We start from the raw sequence: 16,305 nt of genomic DNA on the forward strand, positions 1-16,305 counted from the left end.
AATTGGTGGCTGACTAAATACTTTTTTCCCCCACTGTATCTCTAAAGCCCTAGTTGGTTTAGATAAACTATCAGCTGAAATGAAGAGCATGGCTGGAATGGAGGGAAACGGACTGTTCTCCTGGTTGGGGGAGTGGTTTGGTAAGTATGCTGCACTGGTGGTTACTGGATTTCTATTAGCTGAAATGAAGAGCATGGCTGGAATGGAGGGAAACGGACTGTTCTCCTGGTTGGGGGAGTGGTTTGGTAAGTATGCTGCACTGGTGGTTACTGGATTTCTGACCCTAGTAGTTGTGTTTCTAATATTAATGTGCTGTGCTGCCTGTGTAATTCCTTGTCTGAGAAAGTATGTTACAGATGCCATGCATGCTGCGGGTATGATGCCCCTCCTAGGGGCTCAAGAAGGAGATGCAGACACTGAGATGGGGTTGACAAAGGATGACCCTTAGTTTGCTATTGGTGAGGTGGTGGAGTGACACCCTAGTGGGTGTCTAAAGGGGGAATCAAAATTCCCTGTTTGTGTTTTTATGTTTTATAAATCCATTTTAACTATTGTGAATGTTTGTCTTTCCTTAGGTGAAGGTTTGAAGTTCCTGGGTGGCTGGTAGCCAACCTAGTACAAGTTAGGTGTAGATGGAAGGACTGAAGGCCTTTTTATTATCATTATTGCCTATTAATAAAAGTGTGATTATTTTTGTTTGTATTGTATTTTAATGAGTGACCCTAGTGGGTGTCAAAAGAGGGAATCCTAAATTTCCCTGAAATTTCTTATTTTGGGTTCACACCCAGCGGGTGTGAAAAGGGGGATTGTGGGAATCTATTTTCTTACAACTAGATGTGATGCCTAGCATAGAAAGAATACATTAATGATTAAACATAATAGGTTTGTGCTGTACTGATATAGATTGTTTAACATAACAAGCTGTGATTAATGTGAGGAACCGTTAGGGGGTAGGCTGAGACAGACTTGTGACTCACACACACACTGCCTCTTTGTTAAACCGCTCAAGGACATGTGTTCTGCTACAAAGAAGAACAAACTATGTCTGAGGTTGCTGACTCGAGACAAGTTGTAAAGATAACAACTAATGCCCGGCAACAGTGAAGCACCAAGGGGCTGGGACCAGCCTGAGCGCCATCGATAGGTTGGGTAAGTTTAAACCACACCCAGCCTCTACTCTGACAGGCCCAGCAGGGAGGGGGAACCATCTCTGTCAGAGTATTTAAAGAAGAACTTATAACAATGGCTCAGTTCTCTGTCTGCCCTGCTTGGTTTTTCAGTGAAAATCACTGGAGATATATACGAACATCATATTTACCATTCAAGTGTTTGCATTAATTAAAATACTAGTCTATTTTAGAAGATGTGTATTGACCTCTTTTTGTTCCTATACCATATTTGAATTGACGCAACTTGACAATATCATCGGGTAGAACTTTTAAACAATGTTTTGTCTTCTATAAAACGTAGAAATGCGCCGTTTTCACATATGTAGGTAGACACTGGTATTGTGCGGGAAATAATAAAAATGTCTTGCTTTAAGACGTAAGATAAGATGAAACGACTCAATATCGCAATCTGCCGGACTTTGGCTAGAACTCCAGAGAGAAACAACAAAAAAGTGAAAGCTATCCTAGGTAGATTAATTTCTCAAATAAAATACAAATGCAAACTTTTTAATTTCGCACATAATTGATTGCTACCTTATGACATGTCTAAACAGGAAACATTTTATTCACAGCACACCTCACCCTACCCTAGAAATGACTCTCGCTAGGACCTTGTGGCAGCCAAGCAACTCAAAAGCAAGCAAGCAAGCAAGCGAGTGGGTGGGTGTTCACTGTGCAGCTGAGGAATTGGAAGTGAAACTTACATGTAAACTGTCCATGCAAAAAATACCCTTGCAAATAATTTCACTGGATGGATGGTAGCTGTAAGTTCCTCTGTGGCAAGATGTTGCTCTGCCCACAGCAGTAAACGTCGATTTATGGTTTTTATCACCAGGTGGGTTGTAACTTCGTCGAATCATGCCCAGCTAGCTAGCTTGAAAACTTGAGGCATGGTTAACTATCTAGCTAGCTAAACAAAAACAAATATTTGGCTAAACTGGCCAAGTTATATTTTGTCGTTGCTGTGTACTTTGCACGAGCTCTTGAACCTATCTTATTTCTTCTAGCTAGGTAGTTCGATAGTAGACATCAAAATGATGTTGATGGGCCTTTCTTTTTTTACAGTTTGCCGAGATGGACTTGGACCGTCAGAAGTGTCGGGAGGGCATACAGAACGCCCTGGGATTCATACGGTGAGAAATAAAAATTTCCCTGCAATTCCCACAAGTTCTCAACTAAATTGTAGCCAGTTGCTCTCTTACTTGACATTCATCCTACACCCACAAACGACCATACAGCACTAGTTCACTTGTATTGATAAGTTGATATATTTTCCTCTGTGTCCTAGGTCTTCCTTGCCTTATCCAGAGCCTGAAGGCTATAAGGTAGGGATTAATGAATGCGATGACTGTCTTCTCTCTTGACCTTAGTCTAGGCATGTCGACACACCCCCTAAACTGTTCCAAAGAATTTCAGGAAAGGAACATGTGTGCTCACAGTCATGCAGCTTGCCCTTTGCAGAGATTTTCTCCATTTCACATTTGATCCATTATTGCCATTGGAAAAAAGTACCAAAACCAGCCATAATACTGATTAGACACGTCCATGTTTACATTTACATTTACATTTACATTTTAGTCATTTAGCAGACGCTCTTATCCAGAGCGACTTACATATTATTATTATTTTATACTGGCCCCCTGTGGGAATCGAACCCAAAACCCTGGCGTTGCAAACACCATGCTCTATCAACTGAGCTACATCCCTGCCGGCCATTCCCTCCCCTACCCTGGACGACGCTGGGCCAATTGTGCGCCGCCCATGAGTCTCCCGGTCGCGGCCGGCTGCGACAGAGCCTGGATTCGAACCAGGATCTAGTGGCACAGTTTTGCACTACGATGCAGTGCCTTAGACCACTGCGCCACTCAGGAGCGTGGTCCTTTATGGCTTTTCCTGTGTACTGTCTTTATCTCATTCCCATGCCATATTCCTCTCCTCCTCTTCCCTCCAGGTGTTTCTGACCCAGTTGGTGTGTAACCTGCTGGATGAGGGGAATGCAATGTTCAGGGAGGGTGAGTGGCAGCAGGCCATAAAGGACTTCAGTGAGGGTGTTAATGTGGCCCACTATGCCCAGGCTGAGTCTCTGGAAATCCCCTCAGCCCTGATGGAGAGTCTGTATGTCAACAGGGCTGCAGCCTACCACAGCATGGTGAGTCAAGAGTGGTGTATCACCAGGATTATGCATCTTTTGATCCACAATATGGATGATTGAATGAGGTTCACGATTCTGTATGCAAAAGGTATGACGTCATCTCTTAAATCTAATATTTAAGAGCAATTGTGTTGTAGGCAAATGTGCTGTAGTGGGCAAATATTGAACCAATGGTGAACACCCATTGCACTCTCTCTACTTCAGTATTTCGTGTTGCATCACATTGTTCTATTCCATCATGCGCAACGTGTTTCAGCCTCATCATTGAACTGTTGCCATCATGCCAAAAGTGATGTCAGACACTTCCTCAACATCCCCTTGAAGATACAGTTCACCTATCATTACCCCATTCTCATTAGCCTGTATTAACCACTGTATGGCCTTAGTCTTTCACTCTGTGGCAGGACCCACACCTTACCTGTCATCTCTTTCTCTCCATCTTTCTCTCAGGGGCAGTATGAGCAGGGTGTGCAGGACTGTGACAGTGCCCTGGCGCTGTGCAAAGACAGTTTCAGGGCACTCTACAGGAAGGCTCTATGCCTGAAGGAGCTGGGCCGTTTCAGAGAGGCCTACAACTGCAGCACGGGCTGCCTGCTCACTACACCGAACGTGAGCAACGTTACGAATTACCCTTCAAATCAGCGGTTGTTTTCTTGGAGTAGAAAAGCATGCACACATTTAAAAACAATATGCTTGGCCTCCCGAGTGGCGCAGTGGTCTAAGGCACTGCATCGCAGTGCTAGAGGCGTCACTACAGACCCAGGTTTGATACCAGGCTGTATCACAAACGGCCGTGACCGGTAGTCCCATAGGGCGGCGCACCATTGCCCCAGCATCATCCGGGTTAGGGGAGGGTTTGGCCGGGGGGTGCTTTACTTGGCTCATCGCGCTCTAGCGACTCCTTGTGGCGGGCCGGGCACCTGCAGGCTGACCTTGGTCGTCAGTTGAACAGTGTTTCCTCCGACACATTGGTGCGGCTGGCTTCCCGGTTAAGCGGGCGGGTGTTAAGAAGCGCGGTTTGGCGGGGTCATGTTTCGGAGGACGCATGACTTGACCTTCGCCTCCCGAACCTTTTTATCTATAAAATGTCTAGCACAACTAGCAACATTTCTTCTTACCACTTGACATACAGTTCAAGTCGGAAGTTTACATACACCTTAACCAAATTCATTTAATTTAAACTCAGTTTTTCACAATTCCTGACATTTAATCCTAGTAAAACTTCCCTGTCTTAGGTCAGTTAGGATCACAACTTTATTTTAAGAATGTGAAATGTCAGAAAAATAGTAGAGAGAATGATTTATTTCAGCTTTTATTTCTTTCATCACATTCCCAGTGGGTCAGAAGTTTACATACACTCAATTAGTATTTGGTAGTATTGACTTTAAATTGTTTAACTTGGGTCAAACGTTTCAGGTAGCCTTCCACAAGCTTCCCACAATAAGTTGGGTGAATTTTGGCCCATTCCTCCTGACAGAGCTGGTGTAACGGAGTCAGGTTTGTAGGCCTCCTTGCTCATACACACTTTTTCAGTTTTCAATTATGTCAATTAGCCTATCAGAAGCTTCTAAAGCCATGACATCATTTTCTGGAATTTCCCAAGCTGTTTAAAGGCACAGTCAATTTAGTGTATGTAAACTTGGAATTGTGATACAGTGAAATAATCTGTCTGTAAACAATTGTTGGAAAAATTACTTGTGTCATGCACAAAGTATGTCCTAACCGACTTACCTAAACTATAGTTTGTTAACAGGATATTTGTGGAGTGGTTGAAAAACGAGTTTTAGTGACTCCAACCTAAGTGTATGTAAACTTCCGACTTCAACAGTATGTATGTTGGGATTCCTCATCTGTAAACATCCTTTGCATGATGATGCGCTAATGGAGAAGGAGAGTCTCATTTCATGCAAGCGCATTTGTTTCCCCATTTTCCTCCTCTCCTCAATTACCTTTGATGTTTTTCAAAAGGTGGTGATAAAAAATGCGAGGGGGGAGAGACCTCACACCATACTTTTACTGTATCATGTAGCTCAGAATAAGAGTTTTTTTTAAAAATTAGTTTAATAAAAAGCTTGTGTTGAAAATAATTAATGTATATTTTTTTTCTTCCCTTGTACTCTTCGTAGGACAAACATGTGTACGAGTTGGCACAGGAGTTAGCTAACAAACTGGGCCTGAAGATACGCAAAGCCTACATTAGCACACAGGTGAGAATCAGTTTCCAAAGCGGAAGGTCTAGATTAAAATAGCATGGCAAATTACGTTCCAGGATAAGTGGCTTGGATTCAATTGTTCTCAATCTGCCATTCTCTGATCAAATCTGCCATGAGCTGTTTATGCTTGGGTTTAAATCTCAATTTGAGTTCATAACAATTGAAGTCATTAAGTTTGACATTTTCTTTAGGTTGCCACTTTATGGAGTTAATATTTGCTTCCTTTACAGAAGGAGTCGGCCACATCTGAGCAAAGTAATGGGAACACAGTTCCTTTTGCAGGGGAGGCAAGTACAACAACTTTCACCATTACACTTTAAAGTTGCACTGTGCAGAAATCGCTCCGTCATTTTCTGGTTGCTAAAACTAATAGTTTGCCTAATTATAAGATAGTGTAGAGAATCATTGTACCAGCTAAACTGCTCTGAAATATATTTTCCATAACCAAAATTATTGTTTCAGCTGTTTGAAGCTGGTGTACAAAACCGAAAGTAAAAGACGCAAAAACTTAAGAAAAGGAAGCATAAAAATAGCGCACATAAACTCAGCAAAAAAAGAAACGTCCCTTTTTCAGGACCCTGTCTTCCAAAGATAATTTGTAAAAATCAAAAATAACTTCACAGACCTTCATTGTAAAGGTTTTAAACTATGTTTACCATGCTTGTTCAATGAACCATAAACAATTAACGAACATGCACCTGTGGAACGGTCGTTAAGACACTAACCGCTTACAGACGGTAGGCAATTAAGGTCACAGGTATGAAAACTTAGGACACTAAAGAGGCCTTTCTACTGACTCTGAAAAACACCAAAAGATAGATGCCCAGGGTCCCTGCTCATCTGCGTGAACGTGCCTTAGGAATGCTGCAAGGAGGCATGAGGACTGCAGATGTGGCCAGGGCAATAAATTGCAATGTCTGTACTGTGAGACGCCTAAGACAGCGCTACAGGGAGACAGGACGGACAGCTGATCGTCCTCGCAGTGGCAGACCACGTGTAACAACACCTGCACAGGATCGGTACATCCGAACATCACACCTGCGGGACAGGTACAGGATGGCAACAACAACTGCCCGAGTTACACCAGGAACGCACAATCCGTCCATCAGTGCTCAGACTGCCCGTAATGGGCTGAGAGAGGCTGGACTGAGGGCTTGTAGGCCTGTTGTAAGGCAGGTCCTCACCAGACAACAACGTCGCCTATGGGCACAAACCCACCGTCGCTGGACCAGACAGGACTGGCAAAAAGTGCTCTTCACTGACCAGTCGCGGTTTTCTCACCAGGGGTGATGGTCGGATTCGCGTTTATCGTCGAAGGAATGAGCGTTACACCGAGGCCTGTACTCTGGAGCGGGATCAATTTGGAGGTGGAGGGTCCATCATGGTCTGGGGCGGTGTGTCACAGCATCATCGGACTGAGCTTGTTGTCATTGCAGGCAATCTCAATGCTGTGCGTTACAGGGAAGACATCCTCCTCCCTCACGTGGTACACTTCCTGCAGGCTCATCCTGACATGACCCTCCAGCATGACAATGCCACCAGCCATACTGCTCGTTCTGTGCGTGATTTCCTGCAAGACAGGAATGTCAGTGTTCTGCCATGGCCAGCGAAGAGCCCGGATCTCCATCCCATTGAGCCCAGATCCCCCCCCTTAGTTCAGGGACACATTATTCAATTTCTGTTAGTCACATGTCTGTGGAACTTGTTCACTTTGTCTCAGTTGTTGAATCTTGTTATGTTCATACAAATATTTACACATGTTAAGTTTGCTGAAAATAAACGCAGTTGACAGTGAGAGGACGTTTCTTTTTTTGCTGAGTTTAGAACAGATCTATCGCTTCTTAGACTTGCTTTCAAGTAGAATGATTGATCTATTACCAAATTTCTATGTGAATTTAGTCGGGCCACCCAAAAAGTTACATATTGCCACTTAAACTGGTTGAGATTTGGAATGTACTTTGGTTTACCTGTTGATTTATTGTCAATTAAACAGAAGCTGTTGTCTTTTTCTCTTTTTACCTCAAGATGTATGGCAGTGGTCTGGATTCCTTAAGTGACATCTCATCAGGTAGAAATTCTACTGACCCAGAAATGTTGAATTACCTATCACATTGTAATGTAAAGACTATCAAAGAATATGTGTCAGATGTAGCAATAACAATTTGAATAACTTAAAGAAAATAAAACCCACCTGTTCCCTCTCCTCTCCCTGTCTTTCAGTTGGCTTCTCCTACAAGCCTGTATCTGCCGCTATCCCAGTTAGTGATGAATCCTCTCCCCCTCCCTCTGGTCCTCTGGTCTACTCCAAACTTCTGGGTAGATCTGTCCAAGGCCCCCGGGGGTTGCCCTTCTCGGTGCCTGAGTCAGAGCACCTGGGTGACAGTGAGCTGATGGGAGATGATCTAGACAGCCTGCTGGACTGTCTCCATGACGAACCAGAGGTTAGTGATGTGAGTTTGTGTCTACTGGTCGATATAGCTTCCCTGAATCTGTCAATGCAACTTTTCATTCTCTCCTTTCCCTTCTCATTCAGATTCCCCCTCAACGTGACTTTCCCACCTTCCTCCCCAGCTCAGGCTGTGTCCCCATCCAGCTCCCGTTTCCCTCAGGCCTGCCTGCCCCCTCACCCCGGCTCCCCCCAGCCTTCTTCAACTCAGCCATCAGCCAGCTCAACTCTCTGGACACCTTCCCAGGCATTGGTGGGCGGGATGCCCTGGGTGCGCTGGACTCTTTAGATGGCCTGGATGCACTAGACTCCCTAGATGCCTTAAACAACCTGGACAACCTTTCAGGCCTTGGTGGTGGGGATGCCCCGGCTCCCACAACAGCACTCGATTCACTTGATGCCCTGGACAGTTTCTCCCCACTTGGGGGCGCAATAGCAGCCAAACCAGTAGTGGTGGGGGGAGGGGGGCTGGACTCCCTCTCTGAGTTCAACCAGCCTGGTGAGTGGATTGAGGGTGGTAGTGTCTTGTTAGCTTATACCAATGTATACATGGTTCATTTTACTTTTGAATGTTTATAACCAAGAACGTTATGAACCTAATGTAGTTGTTTATAATAGATTGTTCTCTCTTTTTTGTTCTCACACTATCTTAAGGTGCAAGAATCTCCCACAATATTCTCTCTGCAACACGTTCACCCAAGAAGTCCAACCACACAGTAAGCCATTTATTTCTGTAAGCAGAATTTGTTGGACTCAGCACACTGTGTACATTTTAAATTAAACATTTATGCAATGTTTCGGTCACATAGAACTTTATCAGTGGAGCTCACCTTTTACAGCATCATGCTAGTTTTGCCTTGACATATTAACCTAAATTAATTAATATTACCATGGCGATGTAGGTGGTAAAGAATGGCCAGGTCTCTTCCAAGCTCTCTCTGCTGACCAAGAACACCGTAGCAGCCACCCATGACTTCAAGCAGGCCTGTGCCACGTGCTACAGCTGGATAGGTACAGTAGTGGACATGATAAACTCCCTCTCAGACGGTGTCCCTCCCCCAGTTTACTTCTTCATGTTTCTTTTTTTTTTCTCCCCAATTTCATGATATTCAATTGGTAGTTACAGTCTACCAACATCGTTGCAACTCCAGTACGAAATCAGGAGAGGCAAAGGTCAAGAGCCATGCGTCCTCCGAAACACGACCCCGCCAAGCCGCACTGCTTCTTGACACACTGCTCGCTTAACCCGGAAGCCAGCCGCACCAATGTGTCGGAGGAAACACCGTATAGCTGGCGACCGAAGTCAGTGTGCATGTGCCCGGCCAGCCACAACGAGTCGCTAGAGCACGATGGGACAAGGACATCCCGGCCGGCCAAACCCTCTCCTAACCCAGATGACGCTTGGCCAATTGTGCATTGCCTCATGGGTCTCCCGGTCGTGGCCGGCTGCGACACAGCCTGGGATCGAACCTGGGTCTGTAGTGACGCCTGTTGCACTGCGATGCAGTGCCTTAGACTGCTGCGCCACTTGGGAGGCCCCCTACTTCTAACTAATAAGACTGACATTTGCAAGACCACCATAGCACCGAGGTTCACCTCTCTATTTTTATTTATCTCATTCTATGTCCCCCTTAACGCCCCTCCCTTTCTCTGCCTCTCAGGTCCAGGGGTCCTGGACTACCTGCACCAGGCAGAATTGGCCCACCGTTGTAAGCGGGACATTTGTCTGTGCAGGATCAGGGCTTCAGGGCACCCAGTCTGGAACAGGGTGCGACCCCGCCCCACCAACAACTTTACTGGGCCGTTTATGCTCTGCAAGGGTACGGAAAACAACAGAGTCACTGGTGTGGGAAAGAGGTTCTGTTTAGATGAATATAATGTGTGTGTGTCATAGGTCAAATTACCTAGTAGTTTTAATCTGGAAAAAGGGTCCTAAAGGTTAGCGTTTGTTTGAGTTTGTATATGTTCCTTCCCTCTGTGCAGAGGTGCTGGAGACTCAGAAGTGTAAGTACAGGGAGGGATGTACATTTGCCTACTGCCAGGAGGAGGTAGATGTGTGGACCCTGGAGAGGAAGGGAGCCCTGAACAGAGAGCTGCTGTTTGACCCGCAGAGCCCCAACAATGACAGGCCCACACTCGGCATCACATGCCTGCTGCAGCTCCACAACGGCATGTTCATGTACCTCTGTGAGGTAGGACACACACACAGTTGCATACACATCTCCATATGTCCAAGCTTGACCAGTGAAACATGGTAGAGGGCTGCGGGTCCCAACAGAGATCATTGCGGGCGGTCAGACAGACGACTTTGGGATGAAAATATTTTTGCTGTCCCGCAGATTATTTGGAAACGGTCGTCTTTCTGCTTTGTTGGGCGTGCGAGTTCAAGTGCGCCTAGTATGTGTGGTCTCATTGAAATAGAGTAGGCTGCCTACATGGGTGGAGAATCACGCGGCCGTTAACTTTAAATATGAAATTAACTTAAACATGATTAGACTGTAGCTTACTACAGTGTCTGTAAATAAATATTGATAATGGAAAGAAGTGGAGGGCGCTCAACCAAGGTGAGACGAGGTGCAATAAAAATGGGATGAAGAAATCAGTCCCTGCAGACCTCCAAAACATGCCGTTCAACCTTACTCATGCTCCCCCCTACTTCTTGTCTCTGTTTACCTCCACTTTCCCCCTCTCATTCTCTCCCTCCCTCTCTCTCTACTCAGGAGTGCTATGACAGTAAGCCCAGGATCATCAGTAAGCGCAGTAAGGAGGTGCCGTCCATATGCTCCAACCTCTCCGCCCGACACCCATTCGACAAAAAGAAGTGAGTCACGTTTGCCTCCCTCTCTCTCTCACTCACACACTCACGCTCACTCTTCCCCCTTCTGTGCCCTGCAGGTGCCTGGTGCATGCTGTGAGGTCCAGCAACGTGCACTACACTAAGATCCGCCCACTGTATACCCAGTGCCAGTTGGACGTGTGCCGCCATGCCCGGCGCTACGGCTGCCAGCGAGAGGACAGCTGCTCCTTTGCCCACTCTGTCATAGAGCTCAAGTGCTGGATGCTGCAGCAAGACTCCGGTACAGTCAGATTGATGCACATTAATGTACTTGGTCTCAGACACAGAGAGACATATTTATTCCTGTCTAAGAAATGTGAAAACATTTTTAAATGTAGAGGCCAATCTACAATAAAACATCTTTATTTTTAAATGTTAGTTTCTATACTAAAAGTCAGGAAAATTTCAACAAAGTCCAGTAGGTGTCAGTAGACACTGCGGTTCAATCTTGTCACAGTTGATAAACACTGTCTGTAAATACTGTCTGTAAAAAGTGATGCCAAGGCTCGACTAGGCATCACTTTTCTGTGTATGTGCCTGTTCTATAGGCATCACTCATGAAGAAATTGTGCAGGAATCCAAGCGACACTGGCATAAACAGGAGCAGAACACACACAAACCCAAGGTAGAAAATCCCTGCTATGCTACATCTCATAATATGGTGAGGCAACCGCTCCTGTGTAGTTTGTCTGATTCTCTCTACCTTTGCCTCTCTCTGTTTTTGTCCCTGTGACTCGTTGACTATAAGCCTGTGTACATGCCACCACCATCTTCATCCCCAAGTGGTGGTGGGGACACCTGTAGAGGTGGGGGAGGAGGCTATAGCTTGAACCTGAAGAGGAAGTTTGTATGTGGTCAGTGCTGGAGGGACGGGCTGGTCAGCGAGCCGGACAAAGCGCTTAAATACTGTACAGCCAAGGCCAGGCACAGGTGAGGCTGCACCCTACCTAGCATCCCTAGCCAGATGGAGGCCAGAAAATGGGTGAGGTAGTGCTCCACTGTAGTATGCAACAGTTCCATGTGACTGACCACTGTTATTCACTATTGTGTATCAAACGGCCAATGTATGTTAGATGTGTAGTCTGAGATATGTTTTCGTTTTTTGAATAACAATAGTGAATGATCATCTCGGGGACAAAAACCAAGGCGTATGGAGCATTTACAGCGAAGCCCTATGTAATTTAGGATAGTATCTTTCTGGGAAGTCCACCATAACTCTCACATCTCTCTCTTTCTCTCTCTTTCTCTCTCTCCCTGTAGTTGGACGAAGGAGCGTCGGGTGCTGTTGGTGAAGTCCTTTGAAGGAAAGAAGTGGGTGATGGTGCGGACGTTGCCTTTCGCCAAGACCTACCCCCAGCAGTATGATGTGTGTGCTGCCCCCTGCTACTCCTCATACACTACTTGCTAGAAATTATTTTTGATAGACTCAACCAAGTATATTATCAATGTGTCTATTTAACAACTTATAATTAACTATTATGTTAGTGTGTGCTCATGGGTAACGGTATATATTGGTCAGTTGAATTTAATACTTAATAATTGACACTGCAAATTTGTTTCCACAAACATCCTCGCAGTCTGTGTGTAACGGCAAAACCTGTCCCCCTCAGATATGTGCCCACGTGGTGAAGCAGAAGAAGTGCCACTACATTGGGAACTGTGCCTTCGCCCACAGTGAAGAGGAGAAGCAAGTGTGGACCTATATGAAGAACAATGGCTGTATGTTTACACTATGTTTTCGTTTCCATTCAACCTTTTGCTCCACATTATCGCCTCTGTTTACTTTGATCTATGAGCAGGATTGGTTCAGATGCCTATTATCCCCACCGGTACACATTAGTATTGTTACTTACATTCCTCTTTGAACCTGTTCCTAAAGTGAAGGATATGCAGCAGTTGTACGACATGTGGCTTACAATGACGAATCAAAACCGTCAGCCGGATGACCCCCTGACCACCCAACCCATGGAGGAGAAGCAAATCGCCATGCCAACCGACTATGCCGAGCCAATGGTGAGTAAAGGCACTTACTCACAAAACCTGTTTGTTGGATGTAGAACGCAAACAATACATTCCCCTTTCTCATTTGTAAAAGCTATCTAACACTATCAAGATGGACTACATTTTGATAGTGTGTGCATGCATGTTCATGCAATGCAATGTGTGCGTATGTCTGTCAGTGTTTATGAATGCTTAACGTACCATGAGAAGTTTCACTGTGCGTGTGTGTTCTAGAGCGGCTTCCACTGTCGTCTGTGTGGAAAGCATAGTAACAGCGAGCGCCAGTGGCAGCAGCACATCTCCTCAGAGAAACACAAGGACCGTGTATTCAGCTGCGAGGGAGAGGACGAGAGCCTGACCTGGACATACCGCTTCCCCGGACTCCGCCTCGCCCTTTGCCCCAGGTAACACTCACACAGGGGAGGGTCTCAATACTGTAGTGCCTTTCTCATTACCCGTCATGAGATGCTCTGTATATGCACACAGAAAACAACTGGGATATGTCAAGGTTCACTTACCACATCCTTATCCTATTTGTTCCTATCAAATTTTATTGGTGCACAGTGATTGACGTATGTGAAATATAGATGAGTGTGATTGACAGGCTGGAGAGTGGCTGTCCCGAGGGGGTGAGTTGTGACTACGCCCACAGTGATGAGGAGCTGGTGGAATGGCAGGAGAGGCGGGAATTCCTGCGGCAGAAGCTGGCCAAGGCCCGTGAAGACATGCTCATCATGCCAGACGAGTTTGACTTTGGGAAGTACAACTTTCTCCTGCAGGACTGAAGCCCCTGTCCCCCATGTGAGACACTTGCACCTGTAAACAGACAGCAGTCCTCTGTTTTGTTGAAAACCATGGTTTTTTTTTTCTTCATTAGTTCTGTATTAGTTAACAGTTAATACAGTTTTATACCTGTTTGAGCTGGTTAGGACTGCAAGTGCCTTATTTGTTCACTTACCATAAAAAGCAGTAATAAAGAAGTTACTCCTAGACCCACTAATTCAAAGACAGACTGAACTTTTAACTCATTCACAACTTGTCACAACTCAGAAGGGATTAACTACTTTAACCTTTAGCCAAACATGTCATTTCATTTTCAAAAGGGCTTGGTTCTGAAATTGTTGCCGCCACTCCAAAAAATATGATTAAACATTTTCGGGGAGGTAAAATGTTTTCAGTGTAAACATAAACAACTAAAACCAGAAAGTATGTAGAAAATATATCATGGAGCTATATATTTTTTTATGAAATCATTTAAGAACAACCACCAAAATAAAAACTAGATAGTCAGGGAAATTCTAAAATTCAAAGAATGTCATGGCATGGAGCCACCAATTTTGATTTTGAGTCACTCCAATAACATAAGAACATGGCGTAAACCATGGCAAAATGTGTAGAATTCTGGAAAATGTGCACATTTTCTGTGTGGTCCCAGCGGCACACGTATATGCCGGAGTCGGCATGGGTTTGAAACCGTCCCACTGCCCTTTGACTCCCCCTCCCCCTATCTTCCCCATCTTTCACATTGTACTATCTCTTCAATAAAGCAAAAATTACTAAAGGAATGGGACTGCCACACTCCTTCAAAAATAAAATAATAAATTACTTAAACTGCTAATTTTCTCTCAGCCCCATGATAAAATGTTTGGAATTGAAGGAAACTAGCTTTTAAAACAGTAAAACTTTCTCCCCGCCCCATGACAAAAAAAAAATACAATTTGTCTCTGCGGCCGAGAGGAGGGCCTCTACAATTTGCGGTCGGACTCTACCACACATTTTACATTTTAGTAATTTAGCAGACGCTCTTATCCAGAGCGACTTAGTTAGTGAGTGCATACATTTCTTTTTTCTTTTTTTTTATACTGGCCCCCCGTGGGAATTGAACCCACAACCCTGGCGTTGCAAGCGCCATGCTCTACCAACCACACCTACCACTACTGGTTAAATAGATTGAGGATGCTAACTAAGGCCTTACCTGTGGGGATATACACTGCTCAAAAAAATAAAGGGAACACTTAAACAACACAATGTAACTCCAAGTCAATCACACTTCTGTGAAATCAAACTGTCCACTTAGGAAGCAACACTGATTGACAAGACATTTCACATGCTGTTGTGCAAATGGAATAGACAACAGGTGGAAATTATAGGCAATTAGCAAGACACCCCCAATAAAGGACTGGTTTTGCAGGTGGTGACCACAGAACACTTCTCAGTTCCTATGCTTCCTGGCTGATGTTTTGGTCACTTTTGAATGCTTTCACTCTAGTGGTAGCATGAGACGGAGTCTACAACCCACACAAGTGGCTCAGGTAGTGCAGCTCATCCAGGATGGCACATCAATGCGAGTTGTGGCAAGAAAGTTTGCTGTGTCTGTCAGCGTAGTATCCAGAGCATGGAGGCGCTACCAGGAGACGTGGAGGAGGCCGTAGGAGGGCAACAACCCAGCAGCAGGACCTCTACCTCCGCCTTTGTGCAAGGAGGAGCACTACCAGAGCCCTGCAAAATGACCTCCAGCAGGCCACAAATGTGCATGTGTCTGCTCAAACGGTCAGAAACAGACTCCATGAGGGTGGTATGAGGGCCCGAAGTCCACAGGTGGGGGTTGTGCTTACAGCCCAACACCGTGCAGGACGTTTGGCATTTGCCAGAGAACAACAAGATTGGCAAATTCGCCACTGGCGCCCTGTGCTCTTCACAGATGAAAGCAGGTTCACACTGAGCACATGTGACAGAGTCTGGAGACGCCGTGGAGAACGTTCTGCTGCCTGCAACATCCTCCAGCATGACCGGTTTGGCGGTGGGTCAGTCATGGTGTGGGGTGGCATTTATTTGGGGGGGCCGCACAGCCCTCCATGTGCTCGCCAGAGGTAGCCTGACTGCCATTAGGTACCGAGATTAGATCCTCAGACCCCTTGTGAGACCATATGCTGGTGCGGTTGGCCCTGGGTTCCTCCTAATGCAAGACAATGCTAGACCTCATGTGGCTGGAGTGTGTCAGCAGTTCCTGCAAGAGGAAGGCATTGATGTTATGGACTGGCCTGCCTGTTCCCCAGACCTGAATCCAATTGAGCACATCTGGGACATCATGTCTCGCTCCATCCACCAACGCCACGTTGCACCACAGACTGTCCAGGAGTTGGCGGATGCTTTAGTCCAGGTCTGGGAGGAGATCCCTCAGGAGACCATCCGCCACCTCATCAGGAGCATGCCCAGGCGTTGTAGGGAGGTCATACAGGCACGTGGAGGCCACACACACTACTGAGCCTCATTTTGACTTGTTTTAAGGACATTACATCAAAGTTGGATCAGCCTGTAGTGTGGTTTTCCACTTTAATTTTGAGGGTGACTCCAAAAAAATAACCGATAGAGAGTGGGAAGTGGTATGTTTCCTACTATGCAAACAAAGTCAGTGGGCTGGATCCTGGTGATTTGCCATAGGTCAGCGTTTTCCAAACTCTGTGAACGTTTTGGTTTTTGCCCTGACA

General features: G+C 45.6%; 1 protein-coding gene across 3 annotated transcripts; it reads left to right on the forward strand.

The window, feature by feature from the left end:
• The first annotated feature begins 1,819 nt into the window (after nt 1-1,819).
• On the forward strand, nt 1,820-13,742 carry LOC311146190 (zinc finger CCCH domain-containing protein 7B-like). 3 transcript variants are annotated; one of them, XM_084182691.1, is made up of 23 exons: nt 1,820-2,004; nt 2,235-2,302; nt 2,458-2,494; nt 3,121-3,318; nt 3,772-3,930; nt 5,448-5,528; nt 5,765-5,821; nt 7,560-7,602; nt 7,755-7,975; nt 8,068-8,479; nt 8,635-8,696; nt 8,883-8,991; nt 9,642-9,800; nt 9,964-10,172; nt 10,701-10,801; nt 10,876-11,057; nt 11,365-11,441; nt 11,565-11,746; nt 12,077-12,182; nt 12,427-12,535; nt 12,696-12,829; nt 13,052-13,221; nt 13,405-13,742. In XM_084182691.1, the coding sequence occupies exons 2-23, from the start codon at nt 2,244-2,246 to the stop codon at nt 13,406-13,408; spliced, it is 2,871 nt and encodes a 956-aa protein (XP_084038817.1). In that variant the 5' UTR covers nt 1,820-2,004; nt 2,235-2,243; the 3' UTR covers nt 13,409-13,742. The 3 variants fall into 3 exon arrangements, with proteins under 3 accessions (XP_084038817.1, XP_084038815.1, XP_084038816.1); XM_084182689.1 differs by having other exon boundaries at nt 1,840-2,004; nt 13,422-13,742; XM_084182690.1 differs by having other exon boundaries at nt 1,840-2,004; nt 5,768-5,821; nt 13,422-13,742.
• Nucleotides 13,743-16,305: the final 2,563 nt, after the last annotated feature.

This window comes from Coregonus lavaretus, assembly GCF_964263955.1.
Source record: "Coregonus lavaretus genome assembly, chromosome: 2".
Taxonomy (NCBI): Eukaryota; Metazoa; Chordata; class Actinopteri; order Salmoniformes; family Salmonidae; genus Coregonus; species Coregonus lavaretus.